The sequence below is a fragment of the Cervus canadensis genome, chromosome 19, assembly GCF_019320065.1.
Source record: "Cervus canadensis isolate Bull #8, Minnesota chromosome 19, ASM1932006v1, whole genome shotgun sequence".
Lineage (NCBI taxonomy): Eukaryota > Metazoa > Chordata > Mammalia > Artiodactyla > Cervidae > Cervus > Cervus canadensis.
The window spans coordinates 34,204,577-34,223,560 of record NC_057404.1 but is presented as its reverse complement, the minus strand read 5'-3'; the positions used below and the strand labels follow the sequence as shown (position 1 = coordinate 34,223,560).

Below are 18,984 nucleotides of genomic sequence, written 5' to 3'. Positions count from 1 at the left end.
GTACAATGACATGTCTTCCCCCTGTTCAAACGTCTCCCTTAAAATTTATCCAGAGTTACACTGACACAGCTTATTTAATTGCACTTTACTGTGCTTCATACATATTATGTTTCTTTTCACAAACTGAAGGTTTGTGGCAACCTTGCATCAAGCAAGTCTATTAGCACCATTTTTCCAAATGCATTTGCTGCCCACTTTGTGTCATATTTTGGTAACCCTCACAAGATTTCAGAATTTTTCATTATTATTACATTTGTTATAGTGATCTGTGATCTTTGGTATTACTATTGCAAAAAGATTATGACTCTCTGAAGGTTCCGATAATGGTCAGCATCTTTAAGCAATAACGCAGTTTTAAATTAAGGTATATACATTAATTTTTTAGACATAATGCTATTGTACACTTAACAGAATACAATAATAGGGTAAATATAACTTTTATATGCACTGGAAAACCAAAAAATTTGTGATTTGTTTTATTGCACTCTTTACTTTATGGCAGTGGTTTGGAACCAAACCTGTAATATCTCCAAGGGATGTCTGTAATTAAGTATATTGAGCACATCCGTTAACTGTGGGTAGGACACAAACATATGATCAATAGGCAGCCTGTGTCACATCAGGCTTTTACGAATTACAGTATGCTCTTTGCCATTAATTTTATGTTCTTTCAGAAATAATATAGTCATTTCATTAAGATTATACCTTTAGGAAACATTTGGGATTTTTTATTTTTACGTTATACCTAATAATTTTTAGCATAATTGTTAAGTCTGGGAGAAAAATTCACTTTTGCATTTTAGCATTTCCCAAATATGGTGAAAATTAAGTTGTCTGCCAAAGTAAAACTCTCATATATAAGAACTATAAGATAGCAACCAATCAACAGCAACTAGTTTATTATTTTTTCCTTTTTTTTGAACAGTATAAAGGTATGTTTTATTAAACAATTCTTCTCATATAGCAATATCCATGCAATAAAAAACAGGGTCTTATTTCATACCAAATATCAAGCGTGCTAATAAGAGATGTCACAAAGGATTAAAAGTTAATAATCATACAAAATAATGTGCTCGTGCATTATCGCTGCATTGAAATTACAGTTAATTTAAAACTGGACACAAATCAGCTCTAGGATTTTCTCATTTGGGCTGTTAATACAGTGCTTCAGTGTCAGAGAAAGTAGTACCTTTGACAGCAAGCCCCCCCTTATGACATCCACTCCCCCCCGTACCTGGTTTTCTTAACATGGACAGAGCCAGTTGATTTCCTCAAGGGCTGGAGATATGAAAAAGCTAAAGGCTTGGATACAGGGCTGATGCAAAGTGCATCCAGGAGTGAGTGATATTTTTCAGGACTGGAGAGCCTGGTGAGCATTCAGAAAGAGTTTTAAGCCGAAAAATCACACTACTGATAGCAAGAAGTATGTAGTTTTTATGGTTTATGATTTGAAACATTCCCAAAGAGAGAGAGAGATAGGGACAGAAACAGAACAAAGCAGCAGAAAGAGGATGAAGCGTCTATCATGTTATTCTACTCATTAATACAGAATTGAGTAAATTTTCATCAAAGTTGATCAAGGCAATCTTTTGGAAAGCATCGAAAGCTATAAAAACTACTAGAAATTATGTAAAAACAGAACCCTACAACAATAAAAAGGTTTACTCTTTCTATGGGATGGATGGACATTAGAATAGTTAGGCTTTAGATCAACTTCAAACACAACCAGCGTGTGCGAAAAGGTAAAACCAACAAAAACCTAAAATACCTATTTATGCTTGATTCTGTTTCAGAATTCTGTTTCATAAAAATTTAAAATGATAAAAACTCAAAAGTCAATAGGCACACAACATGCAACAATCCACGCAACTGAGAAGTATCGCAGATAAATGGTGGTAATGGAAAGAGACAAAAGGATTATTTCAGGAAAAATCAGTAAAAAAAACTCTGTGGGATCTAGCCACAACCTAGAAAAAATGTCCCAATACAATTACGGTCCAGTAACAGGGCTGTGGCTGAGTCAAACGGGCATGCTTTCTCAGAGGTGAGCTGTAAGACAGTGAAGGGCGCTGGGCTCACATCAGAGGCACACTGTACATGTGTTTCTACCTGGTTTTTGCGGCGAGAACAGCAGACACAGTGGCGGCGGCGCTGCTCAGAACCGCAGCACTGTATCTAGCAGGAGAAGACAAGGTAGACAAGTTTCGAAAAGCTTCCAAAGAGCTTGTTGCCACATTTCTTGTGGAGCTGCTTAAGTTGGTCAGTAGAAAAACAGAGAAGAGGAACAAAAAGGAAAGTGAGAAGGCGTAGCATAATAAAGGTAAGACAGCAACCATGCTGTGTTAATACTTAGACTTTTAAAGGCGGGACATGTCACAAGTGTTAAAGCAGTTCAGATCCTTTATTTACTGTTACTATGATTTCTCTCAGAAATTAAACTCTGATACATAATCCTCCATAAAACTGGTTTAAATACTATACAAACATTTTTGAATGTTTTTAAGCTCACAGTCTCTAATCCTACTTAAAGTGAAATCAGTATCATATAACAATACACATTTGAAGACTGATTTGTCAACAACTTCCTTTCTTTTTCTTTGTCAACAACTAAGTAGAAAATAAATTCAAACATGAAGTGTGAATTTCAGTAAGCAGAAAAAGAAAGAAGGTTATGCCAACTTTTCCAAAAAGTTTCTACATAATGAGAATGTAGAGATGATATACACCCAGAGCCTGACATTTTAATGAGACTCAAGTTTTCAAGAGAAGCAGGTACAATCGGCTGCTTATTAAGAAGCCACAATACATATTAATACAGACAAGAAATAACTTTTAAATATTGAGAGTAAAACTATTTGGGGAGGGCAAACACCTTTGCAGAAATAAACAGTAGTTACAGTTTATTAAAAGATCACCTTCTCTAATGATGCTCTGTATTTCTATTCTCAGTTAGCTCTGTAAAGATTCAAAAATGCTGCTATGAAATTTTACCTTCAAAATTCCAATTATTTAAAATAATAGTGTCCTTTGGTCTTTTAGAAAAGCTCATATATCTAGATAGGAATTAACACTGCGTCATTAGGACTGTAATGATTTTCAAATCTGGTTGCTGCTGTTGCTTAGTTTCTCAGTAGTGTCCCGACTCTTTGCGACCCCATGGACTGTATGTAGCCCTCCAGGCTCCTCTGTCCATGGCGATTCTCCAAGCAAGAATACTGGAGTGGGTTGCCATGCCCTCCTCTCAAATCTGGTTATCAGGCTGGAATTGAGAACTTCTTGTTTTTATTAGGTAAAAAGAAAGTTTAAAATGCATGGGATGAAATCTATGCCTCTCTTCTTTACGCATATAAGTTCTTAATGAATATCCTCACTACTATGATTGCCTTTTCCAAAACTGGTGACAATGGCCACCTCTAACACAACATACTTATGTATCAAACTCAACTCAAGCGAATAAGAGCTCAGATGCCTGAAACTGTGAGGGTTGATATAAGTCTCTTCTCCCTACTCCTCTTCTCCCATCTAGAAGAATTTGATAATTCATTATTCCTAGTTCCACTGGCTATAATTTTACAAACCATTAGAAGACAAATTAAGAAAACAGTGGTAAGCCATTTATATATATATATACGTATATATATATGTACACACAGAGAGAGAATTGCTTAAGTATAATTTTTGATAAGTCTATAATTTAAGTGAACTGTGTAGATACGTTTTAACTGTTCTGAATGGCTAGAAAAGAAAAAATGGGGTCTGAGAAAAAGAAAAGAAAAATGCGATAAGCAGCAGAGCAGAGGAATATGAGTATCATACAAAGTGGAAGAATAAAGTTACCAACTGACTCAACTTTGAGTTTTTCGATTACTCTGCATCTTTGAGACAATGGCTTCTATTTGAGGGAAATAATGGCAAATAATGACAAGACGCTTAAGTCTACAAAAAAAGTCAGCTAAAAAAATAAATCAGGTAAATTATCCTTCTTCTGTAAGAAGAAAAGGAAACTATAATGAATTTCTTTCATCATACTGTATCAAAAATGATAGTATAAAAAGATCGAGTATGAGCAGAGTCCATCAAAATCTTAAGAAAATTAACCTCAATACATTTAGAATATATCTGGGCACCTAGAACATAAAATCTCTATCACTTCTTTTTTAGATGGGAATGCTCTAATTCAATAGACTTATGACAAACTCAAGAAAGATGACGTTCCAAATCACAGTGAATAGAGAAAAGGCACAGATTTCCTGACTCTAAATTAGAACTCAGAATCAAAACAAAAAATGAAAAATTTAAAAGTAGTGTAAAGCAGTGTTCCACCAAGGCTGAGTGCCAAGCTCTGTCTATATATTAGCGATGTCAGTTCTGTAATCTATGATCAGTTTTTCCTTTTTATTAATAGTCAAACAGTTTTAGTACCTATCACCACCAGCATTAAAATTTAGACAGACAAGAGGAAAAAACTCTACCTAGAATACGTAGTTACTTTAGAAAGTGTGGCTACTTGGCCACCAATATGTAAAACCTGAGCAGTTGTAGGTGGGTGAGGTCCACTCTGAGGTAGGTCTTCCAGAGAACTGTCAAACCTGAGTTTTCAGAAGTAAAATAAACAAGGCAGAGGAAATATTAATGAAAAGTACAGACATTAATCATGCATACTACCTTAAAAGAACATTGGTTCCATTTTGGAATACCGCTAGATTTTTTTTTTAAACTTTGTATCTGCAGAAGGTTAAAACTAACACCAAACACCCTCACAATCACCAAATATAGACTGTTTTTTAACATAGCAACTTTTATGTGATAAACTATCATGCTTACAGGGGGAAAAAAGGTGGGTGGGATTTTCCATCACTGACTATGCATTGTGCACGCTTCAGAGAAACTTAAGCTCCAAGAAATTAATTAAGTTGCCCAATAACATATCATATCATATACTTAGTAAGGCTCAGATGGATGTTGAACCAAGTCTGTATGTACTCTTTCCAAAACCTTATGCTTTCCAGCATCCTGTGGGGCTGAATAGCACAATATACAAAAGCAACTAGGAATTTCCCTTCAAGTCAGAATAACTATTTGCAGATCTGAAATAATACGGATGTTGTTTACCTTGATGTAAAGAAACTATTTTATCTAATCAGAAACAAACCTTTGCAAGCAATTGTGTTGTTTGAATATGATGCATTTTGTTTTCCTGATGCCTCTACCATTTTTTCTTTCAAATGTCAGAATTAAATTTAAGAGCATTACCAGGTAAAAAGAAGATGAAAAAATTCGGTGTGAGGTCTGAAAGAAGAAAGCACCAAGTGTAACACTTTGGGGAAAAAAAATAAACAGGAAAAACAAAAAATTATTCATTTTTTTAAAAGCCTCTGAAAAAAAGTAGAATGGGTCAGTCATATCTATTGATTTTCAAATGGAAAATGTAACACTAAGATAAAGAAATAGAAGAGGTTATAGTCCCATTTTTTAATTTAGTACTGGTCATACCTTTACCAGAGTGTTGAAAAAAAGTGTAGATAACTTAAGAAAAATGTCAAGGTAGAAGTAAACATCATTTAAGAGGCAGAGTAAAAAAAAAAGTTAGACAAATAAAATAAGCGCTATAACAGGGGTCAGCAAACCACAGCTCCCAGGTCAAAGTCTGCCTGCCTCCTAGCTTCACAAGGCCTGGGAATTAACAATGGCTTTCGTATCTTTAAATGATTTAAAAAATAAAAAAGACTATTTCACAACACGTAAAATCTATATGAAATTCAAATGTCAGCATCTATAAATAAGTTTTATAGAACACAACCAGGTTCAGTTACTTACATAACGTCTATGGCTACTTCCATAACATCTATGGCTACTTCCATAAAACATGGAGAGCTGGGTAGTTGCAACAGACCCACATGACTCACAAAATCTAGTATATTTACTATCTCATTTTTTACAGAAAAGGTTTGTTGACTCCCTGTCACAGAGAATAATCTCTCCACACAGCTACCAGAGTGAACTTTTAAAAACATAAATCTGATCCTGTCTGGTTCTCAGATGCTGCCAGCACTGCTCTATGGATAGCTGTAATCCTAGGCTCCCTACTCACCAGCCTTTCTTATAGAGCTTTCTCTCTGTCTGGCTTGCTCCAGTCCAGCGGTCTTTCATCTCTTCTTAAACAGGCCAACCTTCTTCCCATCTCAAGGCCTCCGCACAGTCTATTACATCTCACTTTCTATACCCAGCTCTCTGCCACACCTTCATTGCATTAATTCTTAAGTATCCTTCTGGCCTCAGTTTAAATGTCACCTCCTCAGGGAGGCCTCCCTAATTTTCCAAATTGCCTAAATGCTGCCTGTGTCATATGGTTTTATACCACCCTGTACTTTTGCTTCACATAACTTGTTATTATATTAATTATGCAATCTGTGTGGTTATTTGTTTGAATTTGGACTCCCTCACTAGATTAGAAGCTCCTTGAGGTCAAGGACAGATATGTTCACTGGTATAAGTAAAACAAAGTGCTTACAACATAGTAAACAACAAATAAGTATTTGTTGAATAAATGCATTGGAGAAATTTATTGTTTTCAAGTACAAACTCACTATATACGCATTTTTTTCCCACATAATATATCTTGTACCTTCTAGAAACTGTTTCCCAATTCAGGTGAAACAGGTGTTACTGTTTAAGAATTGATACAAGAACAACCTCAAAGAAATGACTAGAACTCAAAAAAACCTTTCAAAATGTCCTTTAAAACATAAAGAATTATCAATATCCTAGAAAAAATAATGATCAACACCTATATATTGATACATAATGTATGTATTATATAACATAATTAGTATATAATACATAATGAGGACAGGTAAGAAAAAAAGAGTGAATTGAAGGAGTTGAGTTTTCCAACACCTCCACAAACTCTGTTGACTGGAAAAATGAATACCATTTGAAAATAAAGTTCATGTAACTCATAAAATACCCTTTAAAGCCAGATTTCTCAAGTTTCCAAACAAATGCACTTGGGAGGTTTCCCACATTTACAAACACTGATTACCTATTCCTTTGCTTAGCCAATGTCTGAAAATAATAGACTTAAGAAAATTTTAAACTACCTCATTTAATATGAACACACATCAATATCTATACTCATTTTGTCATTCCCCAATATATATTCTTTTTAGAGTTGGAAGAAGCTCTAATTAATAGCATCTCTGAAGCAGCAAGACTTTCTGCTCGGTCTGTTATGTAAGTCAGTTTTCATTTCTCACTAGAGAGAGGTATGAACACTTCCCAGATATGTCTGGAGAGTTGGGCTTGCAGACTTTTGGCCTGCTTTTCTCAGGGAAAATGAACAAAGAGCTATTTGTGCATTATCTTTCTCTGCAATTGTGCCTTTCTTTGTATAATCTCTGCACTGGGCCTTTCTACGCTTTTCAGTGGGGACCCATGTAAACCGTCTGCTCGGGCAAAGCAGGAGTGAGGTTGCCCATCTCATTAACTTACCAACCTGACCATCCCTGTAGGAGCAGCCAGAGGAACTCTATCCACCAGTCCTGACAACTCTCAAATTGCTAATTCCTTATGCTGTAGACTCTAGCTCCTCCCCTTTTCACAGCAGTCTCAATCAACTTCTCTCACATTTTCTATTTGTCTCCTGCAGGCTTTGCATCCCCATTCAAAAATGCTATAGTTTCTTTTAAAACAACAATAACAACGAAAACACCTTCATCTTCTATTTCCCCCATGTACCTTAACATCCAAACACAATGAAATAAGTTTACTTACATAGTCTCCACTTCCTTACCTGCCTGCCCCTCTTCCACTGCCTCAAGTGGGCTCACTCTCCAACCGCTAGAAAATCATATTTTTGCTGAGGTCCTGAATGACCTCTCTGTGGCTAAATGCAATTGACAATTTGCATTCCTCACTTTCTTTTTATTGTGGTAAAAAGAACCAACATAAAATTTACTGTCCTAGCTATGACGGAAAATAACCTGAAAAAGAATAATTGAATCACTTTGCTGTACACCTGAAACACAACACTGTGAGTCAACTACACTTCAATTGTAAAAAAAAAAAAAAAAAAAAAAAACCCTACCACCTTCACCATTTTAAGTGTATAGTTTAGTAATGTGAGGTATAGCTACTATTGTGAAACAGATTTCCAGAGCTCCATAGCTTTTTCATCTTATAAATCTGAAACTATATATCCACTAAATAACAAGTTCCCTTTCCCCACTTCCCCCTAGCTCCTGATAGCCACCATTCTATTTCTGTTTCTGTGAATTTGACCACTGTAGATACCTCACACAGGTGGAGTCACACAGTCTTGTCTTTTGGGGGTGCATTCCTAATTTCACTTAGTCGCATCATAGGATCCAACTGACCACTTCTCTTCCGTCTTCTGTGCTACGACCTTACCTATACACTTACCTGGTTTTAGTACTATTTCACTAGTTATTTCTGGTGGAAGGATGTTAAAATGCACCTCAGTTACAAAGTATCAAAATGTTAATTTGGCTCATCCATATTTTGACTGAATGACATCCAAACTACATAAGAATAAATTCTTCAGAAAGACTAACCTTGAAAAAGAATACAGAAACTTTCCTTTGCAGTATGAAAACTTTCAGTCTGCAAACACAAATTTCAATGCCTCCTCACTCTCCACATGAATGTCACAAAATAATCAGACAGAATGATTTACTAATTCCTAATGGCAGGTTTACTAATCCCTAATGGCAGGTTTTCAATAGGAAAAAAAAATTCAGAAACCTTACATATATTTTATAGCAGGTAAAAGAGCAAAATGACAATAAATTGTTGTTAGTATTTTCAGTCTTCCACAAAGCAAGCATTCACAGAATAATACTGCTAAGCAGAAAATGGAAAAAAGAAAAGTGGGATATACCAGCATTGTAGCTGCATTCCATACTTCTGCGGTTCACTGGAGGAGCAAAGTTAATTATTTTAGCCAAGGAAACTGTCTGTTGTCAGGAAAAATGGGAATTTTCTGCCAGATTCCCAACAACAAATATGCATTCACTTGTAACTTTTTACGATTTCCTCTCTGGTAAGTTAAATTAACTAAACCTCAAGTGGAAATTTCTGACGCCCTTAATCAAAAGCTAAATTTTTTCACTTCAACTGCCTTTGTTGTTTTTTTTTTTTTATCAGCCTAAAAACATTATTTGAGCCTGTTAATTCTACATTTATTATCAATTTCATCCCGAAGAGAATTTAAAAATAAGCAAATAGGGCATCCTTGATTTGCACATGCAGGGGCTGAGGAGACTAACTGTCAGAAGTTAAAAGAAGATTATGAAATAAAGAATAACACCATCCAAAATAAGGTTTATTTTTTTATGAGAGCGAATAAAAGGGATTGGGTCAAAGAAATTTTACTTGGAGCTTGTACTTTACTGAAACAAGGAAAAGAAGGAAATATAAATGGAGACCTTGAAAGAACTGGAACTTATTTGCATGAGGAAAGAATTTGTTCTTTGTTGTTTTATCTCATTTTCTCTCTCTCGCTCATGGGGTTTAGCTGCTTTACAGTGTAGCCAAGTGCATCAGCTACATGCATATTCACACCCCTCCTTTTCAGATTTCCTTCCCATTTCGGTCACCAGAGTATGAAGCAGTTTTCTTCAGCACCTTTCAAATTCTACCTTATTTTCTCCCATTCTGAAGGCTGTCTTTTCACCTTGCTTATGGTTTCCTTTGTTGTGCAAAAGCTTTTAAGTTTCATTAGGTCCCATTTGTTTATTTTTGCTTTTATTTCCAATATTCTGGGAGGTGGGTCATAGAGGATCCTGCTGGGATTTATGTCGGAGAGTGTTTTCCCTATGTTCTTCTCTAGGAGTTTTATAGTTTCTGGTCTTACATTTAGATCTTTAATCCATTTTGAGTTTATTTTTGTGTATGGTGTTAGAAAGTGTTCTAGTTTCATTCTTTTACAAGTGGTTGACCAGTTATCCCAGCACCACTTGTTAAAGAGGTTGTCTTTTTTCCTTTGTATATCCTTGCCTCCTTTGTCAAAGATAAGGTGTCCATAGGTACGTGGATTTATCTCTGGGCTTTCTATTCTGTTCCATTGATCTATATTTCTGTCTTTGTGCCAGTACCATACTGTCTTGATGACTGTGGCATTGTAGTAGAGCCTGAAGTCAGGCAGGTTGATTCCTCCAGTTCCATTCTTCTTTCTCAAGATTACTTTGGCTATTCGAGGTTTTTTGTATTTACAAATTGTGAAATTATTTGTTCTAGTTCTGTGAAGAATACCGTTGGTAGCTTGATAGGGATTGCATTGAATCCATAGATTGCTTTGGGTAGTGTAGCCATTTTGACAATATTGATTCTTCCAATCCATGAACACGGTGTATTTCTCCATCTATTTGTGTCCTCTTTGATTTATTTCATCAGTGTTTTATAGTTTTCTATGTATAGGTCTTTTGTTTCTTTAGGTAGATATACTCCTAAGTATTTTATTCTTTTTGTTGCAATGGTGAATGGTATTGTTTCCTTAATTTCTCTGTTTTCTCATTGCTAGTGTATAGGAATGCAAGGGATTTGTGTGTTAATTTTATATCCTGCAACTTTACTATATTCACTGATTAGCTCTAGTAATTTTCTGGTAGAGTTTTTAGGGTTTTCTATGTGAGGATCATGTCATCTGCAAACAGTGAGAGTTTCACTTCCTCTTTTCCTATCTGGACTCCTTTTATTTCTTTTTCTGCTCTGATTGCTGTGGCCAAATAATAATAGCAAATGAAGAAACAGACAAAGGATTAATCTCAAAAATATACAAGCAACTCCTGAAGCTCAATTCCAGAAAAATAAATGACCCAATCAAAAAATGGGCCAAAGATCTAAACAGATATTTCTCCAAAGACGACATACAGATGGCTAACAAACACATGAAAAGATGCTCAACATCACTCATTATTAGAGAAATGCAAATCAAAACCACAATGAGGTACCATTACACGCCAGTCAGGATGGCTGCTATCCAAAAGTCTTACAAGCAATAAATGCTGGAGAGGGTGTGGAGAAAAGGGAACCCTCTTACACTGTTGGTGGGAATGCAAACTAGTACAGCCGCTATGGAAAACAGTGTGGAGATTTCTTAAAAAACTGGAATTAGAACTGCCATATGACCCAGCAATCCCACTTCTGGGCATACACACCGAGGAAACCAGATCTGAAAGAGACACGTGCACCTCAATGTTCATCGCAGCACTGTTTATAATAGCCAGGACATGGAAGCAACCTAGATGCCCATCAGCAGACGAATGGATAAGGAAGCTGTGGTACATATACACCATGGAATATTACTCAGCCATTAAAAAGAATTCATTTGAATCAGTTCTAATGAGATGGATGAAACTGGAGCCCATTATACAGAGTGAAGTAAGCCAGAAAGATAAAGACCATTACAGTATACTAACACATATATATGGAATTTAGAAAGATGGTAATGATAACCCTATATGAAAAACAGAAAAAGAGACACAGATGTACAGAACAGACTTTTGGACTCTGTGGGAGAAGGCGAGGGTGGGATGTTTCGAGAGAACACCATGTATATTATCTATGGTGAAACAGATCACCAGGCCAGGTGAGAAGCATGAGACAGGTGCTCAGGCCAGGTGCACTGGGAGGACCCAGGGGATGGATGGAGAGGGAGGTGGGAGGGGATCGGGATGGGGAACACATGTAAATCCATGGCTGATTCATGTCAATGTATGGCAAAAACCACTACAATATTGTAAAGTAATTAGCTTCCAACTAATAAAAATAAATGGAAAAAAAAAAAAAACAAATTCTGCCTTAGCGTTCATGCATTTCTCTGATCTTGCTTTTCTGTAATGGATGTTACATTATTAAATGCCCAGTCTTAATATTATGTGAACTCTTTTTGTTGTCTTCAGTCGCCCAGTCGTGTCTGACTCTTTGCGACCCCATGGGCAGCATGTCAGGCCTTCCTGTCCCTCACCATATCCTGGAGTCTGCCCAAGTTCCTGTCCATTGCCTCAGTGATGCCATTGAGCCATCTCATCCTCTGACACCCTCTTTTTCTTCTGCCCTCAATCCTTCCCAGCATCAGGGACTTTTCCAATGAGTCGGCTGTTGACATCAGATGACCGAAATATTGGGGCTTCAGCTTCAGCACCAGTCCTTCCAACGAGTATTCAGGGTTGACTTCCCTTAAGATTAACTGGTTTGATACCCTTGCTTTCTAAGCAATTTTCAGGAGTCTTCTCCAGCACCACAGTTCGAAGGCTTCAATTCTCTGACTTTTTGCCTTCTTTATGGTGCAGTTCTCATAACCATACCTGACCACTGGGAAGACCATAGCCTTGATTTTACAGACCTTAGTTAGCAGAGTAATGTCTCTGCTTTTCAACATGCTGTTATGTTTGTTATAGCTTTCCTGACAAGAAGCAATCATCTTCTGATTTCATGGCTGCAGTCCCCGTCCGCAGTGACTTTAGATCCCAAGAAGAGGAAATCTGTCACTACTTCCACCTTTCCCCCTTCTATCTGCCAGGAAGTAATGGGGCCAGATGTTGTGATGTTAGGTTTTTTAATATTTAGTTTTAAGCTGGCTCTTTCACTCTCATCCTTCACCCTCATCAAGAAGCTCTTTAGTTCCTCTTCGCTTTCTGCCATTAGAATAGCATCATCGCATATCTGAGGTTGTTGCTGTTTCTCTGGCGTATCTTGATTCCAGCTTGTAACTCATCCAGCCCAGCATTTCTCAGGATGTACTCAGCATACAGGTTAACAAACAGGGTGACAGCAGACAGCCCTCTCGCACTCTTTTCTCAATCTTGAACCAATCAGTTCTTCTATAAAGGGTTTAAACTGTTGTTTCTTGACCTGCATACATGTTTCTCAGGAGACAGATAAGGTGGTCTGGTATTTCCGTCTCTTTAAGGGCTTTCCCCAGTTTGTTATGATCCACACAGTCAAAAGCTTTAGCATAATCGATGAAACATAGGTAGATGTTTTTCTGTAATTCCTTTGCTTTTTTCTATGATCCAGCGAATGTTAGCAATTTGATCTCTGGTTTCTCTTCCTTTTCTAATCCCAACTTGGACATCTGGAAGTTCTTGGTTTGCATAACACTGAAGCCTAGCATGCAAGATTTTAAGCATGACCTTACTAGCATGGGAGATGAGTGTGATTGTCTGATGGTTAGCACGTTCTTTAGTACTACCTTTCTTGGGAACTGGGAAGAGGATTAACCTTTTCCAGTCCTGTGGCCACTGCTGGGTCTTCCAGATTTGCTGACATATTGAATGCAACTCCTTGACGGCATTATCCTTTAGGATTTTGAACTCTTTAGTTATCTATAATATTTCTTGATCTCTTTAGAGAAAATATAGCATGTGGTCTAAAGATAACATAGATAAAGAATGAGTATATATTTACACTATGTCTATAAAAATACCAATACAGTATAAAGATTTTAAGGTATAATACCAACTTAAAGATCACTTGTAACTATTCCTGATAAAAGTCCATCTCCCTCACTAACAGCAGGGTACTTCGCACTAAACTTAGCTCATCTCACTGAGCATCATCAATTTCATCACTGAATCATTCCGATTAGTGATTTCACTGATTTCAACTATATAGTTAGGAACAGTTTCTTGTATGGGGCAAAAATCTGTCACTTTGTAGTGGTAATGTAATCCTAATATTATAAAAAGAATTTATGATGAAAGTATTTTTCCAAATTCAGATTAAAATAATGTATCATTCTATAGTGTTGAGTCAATCTGTTACCTATTTGAAAATATAAATAAATCTTTCTGAATGCCGTGTCCAACAGCCACCCAGTGTGAGTCCTTGGAGAAGCCAGGTATCTTGGGAAAGTCACTACACCACCCCATGTCCAGCAAGAATGTTCTTCCAGCATTAGAGAACAAAAGCCACTGACCACATGCTCTCTGACTAAATATTCTGGATCACACATCCTGAGCTCTCCCATTCAATCATTCATTGCATCCATTTATTCATTCAACAACAAAATCTTATTCGAAGTCCCATTTCACACCATACATGCTGCCCACTAATTTCCTGTTCTCATGGAATTTATGGTCTAATGTCCACTTTTCTGTAACAGACCACAAGGATCAAGTCCATCATACTTCCCATCTCTATTTACCTGCCACAAATACTACCCATTGAGTCATCCATCCATCATCTTCTGACCTCTTATGTCTTTACTGTTTTATGTCTCCTAATCTGATCCATTTCCCATACCTCTCAGACCTCACAAACCCTCTGCCATTCTAGATCTCCCTTGCTGTCCCTCAGAGGTCCCTTTTTTCTCATACTGCATAAGTTTATAAACCTAGAGATGGAGCAAGTGTCCTTCTTCTTACTCTTCCTACCAGCAATCATCTTTGAGCCTGCAATATGCCAAGTGCTTTGGGGCCTGGGCCAGACTACACCACTGACTCCACACCTAGTCACTGTCTTGCCTTAACCCTCCCCACTGTTGGCTTTACCCCATTCCAATAATCTTCCTGATGACTTCAATGTTATCATGCTGAATCACTACATAATCAGACCGCTACATTCTTTAACTTCTTCAGTTCAGTGATAATCCCTCTACAGTTAGGTCACAGGCCTGGAATGCTGCAACCATGCACTCCAGAATTCATACCCTTTACTTTTTCATCAGCAAGTCTAACGTGTCTAAAATCTATGTTTTAAACACGCTTTTTCCCAACTCACTCCTCTACATTTTGACCCCCTTAGCTTCCTGACTGTACTGAGTTGATTTGTCAATTTCACTGACTTTTACCAACGGAATTAATGCTTACCAAATTCACTGACTCAGCAATTTTCCATTATCCATCAATAACCCCCCTTATTCCTAAACTCCTGCCAATTCTTCTTCTAAAATATAAACCAGTTCAATTCTCTACAGCTCTATTAGCACTTTCATGGCCTGAGTGACTATCATCTCTTGCCTGAATTAAGAAAATACACAGAACTAGCCTTCTGTTTTCATTATTTCTCCTTTATAATTAAGTTTCCACAGTATTCAGAATGATCTTTTAAAAACTGACATCAGATGTTACTCCCATGATTAAAATCCTGTATTTGGTTTCTTATTTGTGATAAGAATTTAAATCCCTTAATGTTATACACAAGGCAATAAATGCTCTGGCCCCTTACTAGTTCTTTACTCAGTTGCTTATCAATTTCCACAGCCATCTATGAGGCCTGAGACTAAGGGAGAGTGTGGAAGATGGAGCTATGGGTTTTGATCAAGGAACTAGCTCATATTATCAGCTAAAAACAAGCACTTATATAATTGCCTCTGACCCAAAGACTGCTTACATGTCCCATGATTTTTCAGTTATTTTGTTGGGGTTAGCTATATAACTGTCAAAGACTAAACACAATAAACATTACACATAATATGCACATGAGAGTTTACTAGCACAGAACACAACTCTTACTTGCTTATAATTTTAGAGGCCATGTGACATGATAAACTCATATTGGGTTCATTTTCCTCCAAAATCCCTAGTTTTTCAGATATTTGTTTTTGATAACTTTATCCCACTCCTCCCAATGTGTTCAAGAAGAGCAGATGATTTGATCTAAACTGTACATAACCAAATTTCTTTCCTTTCTTTTTTTAAAAAAAAATCTAGATTTGGTCCATTTTCCTACATGGCCAATATATTATTGAGGAGGATCTGGTTATGAAACATACTTACTATACCTTCTGCTTCATATTAGCTACAAATTAAGGCAGTCAACCGTAGAAGGGGTCTTCATCCAAGCCACTGACTCATCTCCAAACACTGTCCTTTCATTAAACTCCTTCAACCTGTTATGAATCTACTTGATAATCATTAGCCTCATTTTATCATTAAGTTCAAGAGGATTATAAAAGCTTTTGATAACTGTTAAAATTAAGATCTCCCCCAATCTATCCAAAATGCGTTAGCTGGGTGTGATCTGTTTCTTTAGAATTTAATTCTGGGTCATGGCAATCCTGCCCTCCTCGTCTCACTAGATGGTTTTTAATAATGTTTTCAGGGCCTTTTTTTTTTTTTCAAGTGACCTCGAGTTCAAACTAATTTATAGTTTAGAAGCTGACCTTTTTCCTTTTTAAAACCTAGCACCATATTTTCTGTTCCCAGTCTTCTACTTTCTTCTCCATTCTCCAGACTTTAAAAAAAAAATTGTATTACTTAGCAAATCTCATCTATAAGTTCTATAAGTTCTATATCTCATCTATAAGTTCTCTAAATACTTAGTCTTTTTCTCTCAGTGATTTATAGCCTATTTGTTGTTCAGTCACTCAGTTGTGTCCAACTCTTTGTGTCCCCCAAGGACTGCAGCATGCCAGGCTTCCCTGTCCTTCACCATCTCCTGGAGCTTGCTCAATCTCATGTCCATTGAGTCAGTGATGCCATCCAACCATCTCATCCTCTGTTGTCCCCTTCTCCTCCTGCCTTCAATCTTTCCCAACAACAGGGTCTTTTCTAATCAATCAGCTCTTCACATCAGGTGGCTGAAGTACTGGCGCTTCAGCTTCAGCATCAGTCCTTGCAATGAATATTCAGGACTGATTTCCTTTAGGATGGACTGGCTGGATCTCCTTGCAGTCCAAGGGACTCTCAAGAGTCTTCTCCAACACCACACCACAGTTCAAAAGCATCAATTCTTTGGCACTCAGTCTTTCTTATGGTCCTACTCTCACATGCGTACATGACTACTGGAAGAACCATAGGTTTGACTAGACAGACCTGTGTCAGTAATGTCATGCCTCTGCTTTTTGATGTGCTGTCTAGGTTTGTCACAACTTTTCTTCCAAGGAGCAAGTGACATTTACCCTTCATGACTGCATTCACTATCTATAGTGATTTGGGAGCCCAAGAAAAAAGTCTGTCTGTTTCCACTGTCTCCCCATCTACATGCCATGAAGTGATGGTGCCATGACCTTAGTTTTTTGAATGCTGAGTTTTAAGCCCATTTTAGGGAGTACATTAAGAAAAACTTTCTACCTGGGCTTCAATCTTCTCCAGAAGGTAAATAAATGTAAACTTCTAGTGTTTATTTCTGGGTTTGAGTGATTTTTGTTTGCCTGTTAATATCTTTCAACAACCAGCATTTATTATTTTAATAATAATCCTTGACAACATCTTGTTTTATATATATATATATATTTAACTTTTTAAAATCTTTTAAATTAACACTGTCTGGTTGTTTTATCTTTCACATTTAAATGACTATTTTGGGCTTTCTGACCCTGCACCACTGTGATGGTTGCGGCAGAAAGCCCTGGCTCAAGTCAGTAATAAACTTCCCTTTCTTTGCGAGTTGCATTGTCTTGGAAGCCTTCTCTCTTCCTGCTCGGGGATTCAGACATCGGGCATAACATTTGGGGGCTCGTCCGGGATCCCTTGACCGGGAGAAGAGAACACTTACAGGACAAAGGGGAAGGATAAATAGTAACACCAGTGCTCAGGACAGGAAAGCCCAGTGTAAATCCGAGGCCCTGCTGGGAAGCAGGAAGGTATCTGGCACAGAAGAAAGCTTTCTATAAAGGGGGGCCAGCCAGCGTAAGGCCGAGGCCAGTGGACGCGCTGGGAGGCAGCCGACTCTGCGGGAAAGAAAGTTCCTCTCCCGACCCCGAGTCTGGTGAACAGCGGACGCCATTCCGTAAGGTGAATCTGCTACCGGGAGGCAAGAAAATTCAGGGGGCCCAAAAACCCAGCGCTGTGTCGTCGGCCAATGTTTGTTTGCCATGTGTTTGTCTTCGGCTGTCCGTGTTTTTGTGTGTGCTGGCTTTGTCTCTAGTCTCGTTCTCTTCTGGTGCATCATTCTTTTCTCTCTTCTGACTTATTCTCCTTCTCTTCTTCTCTGATCTGCCCTCAACTCCTTTTCTTTTCGGGAGTTTCAGTGAACAGGCGAACGGTTGTGGGGGCAATTGATGATTCCTGGCCAGGGCTACACTTGGCAGACTCTGAAGGCCCTACAATAAGCGAGCCTCAGTAACTAGAGCCCGACCGGGTGAAACTCTCCTTTAACAGCCCTAACTGAGGACGTGGCCTAAAATTCTTCTTGTGGGCATGGGTCAGGCACTTAAAGGCCATTAGGGCGCCTGCCACTTGAAGACTCCCGTGAGAGGATAACGGGGTCACGGAACGGCCTAGAAACCCCTAGGGTGCCGGCCCCAGCAAGAAAACTTCCGTGCAACGATGCAGGCACATAAACAGTTCCAAAAGCATACCATAAGCCCAACCTCTTGGCCGCCACCACTCTCGGTAGGATTTTTTTGGTGGTCGTTCTCAGTGACTCCCTCTCTCTCTCTCTCTTCCTTACGATTTATTCTTTGACAAAAAAAAAAAAAAACCAACAACAAAAAAAAATAAATGACTATTATGTGTATGTACATTTTCTTAACATGCATGTGGTACTGCTTCAATATCCCTACCTGTATCACTGCTAAGAGATCTGATGATATTAACAAGAGGTATTTGATTCCATTGTTGTAAGCAAAGGATAAGTCTGAGTACACCATGTTCACTTAAAAGTCTTGCTTCTTTGTATCAAAACTTCTAGTTTACCTATTATCTGAAGAGTGATATACAACTACCTGAACCCATGAAAATCTTTCAGAAATTTATCCTCAAACATTTTTTCCTATCCTAGAATTATTAGGATAGTAGGGTAATAAATATGTGAAAAGATAAAATACATATGTAACACTAACTCAAAAATTGATGAGGTGTTGTCCTAGCTTGAACATAACTTCAAAGAAATGACTACAGACTCTTCAGAAGCATTTGATTAGATGTATTTGGGAGATGAACACGTATCAAAATTGCACAAAGAAGCAGCACCCAATGTATACCTGTTAATATAAAAATAGAGAAATACAACAGAGAAAACATAGACAATTAAGAATGCTCGTAAGAATAATGTAACTTGAAAACAGAATTCTTTAAT

At 37.6% G+C, this 18,984-nt stretch overlaps 1 protein-coding gene across 6 annotated transcripts in view; it reads right to left on the bottom strand.

The window, feature by feature from the left end:
* PDLIM5 (PDZ and LIM domain 5) overlaps positions 1 to 18,984 on the bottom strand; it is a 223,736-nt gene that overhangs the window by 55,092 nt on the left and 149,660 nt on the right. The window contains exons 9-11 of one of the 6 annotated variants that reach the window (XM_043438400.1): positions 4,473 to 4,589; positions 2,110 to 2,256; positions 1,235 to 1,366 (exon numbers count right to left, since the gene is read on the bottom strand). The exons of the other annotated variants lie outside the window; for them this stretch is intronic. Coding sequence (XP_043294335.1) covers positions 1,235 to 1,366; positions 2,110 to 2,256; positions 4,473 to 4,589 — 396 coding nt within the window. The remainder of the gene's footprint in view (positions 1 to 1,234; positions 1,367 to 2,109; positions 2,257 to 4,472; positions 4,590 to 18,984) is intronic. 6 annotated transcript variants of the gene reach the window in all.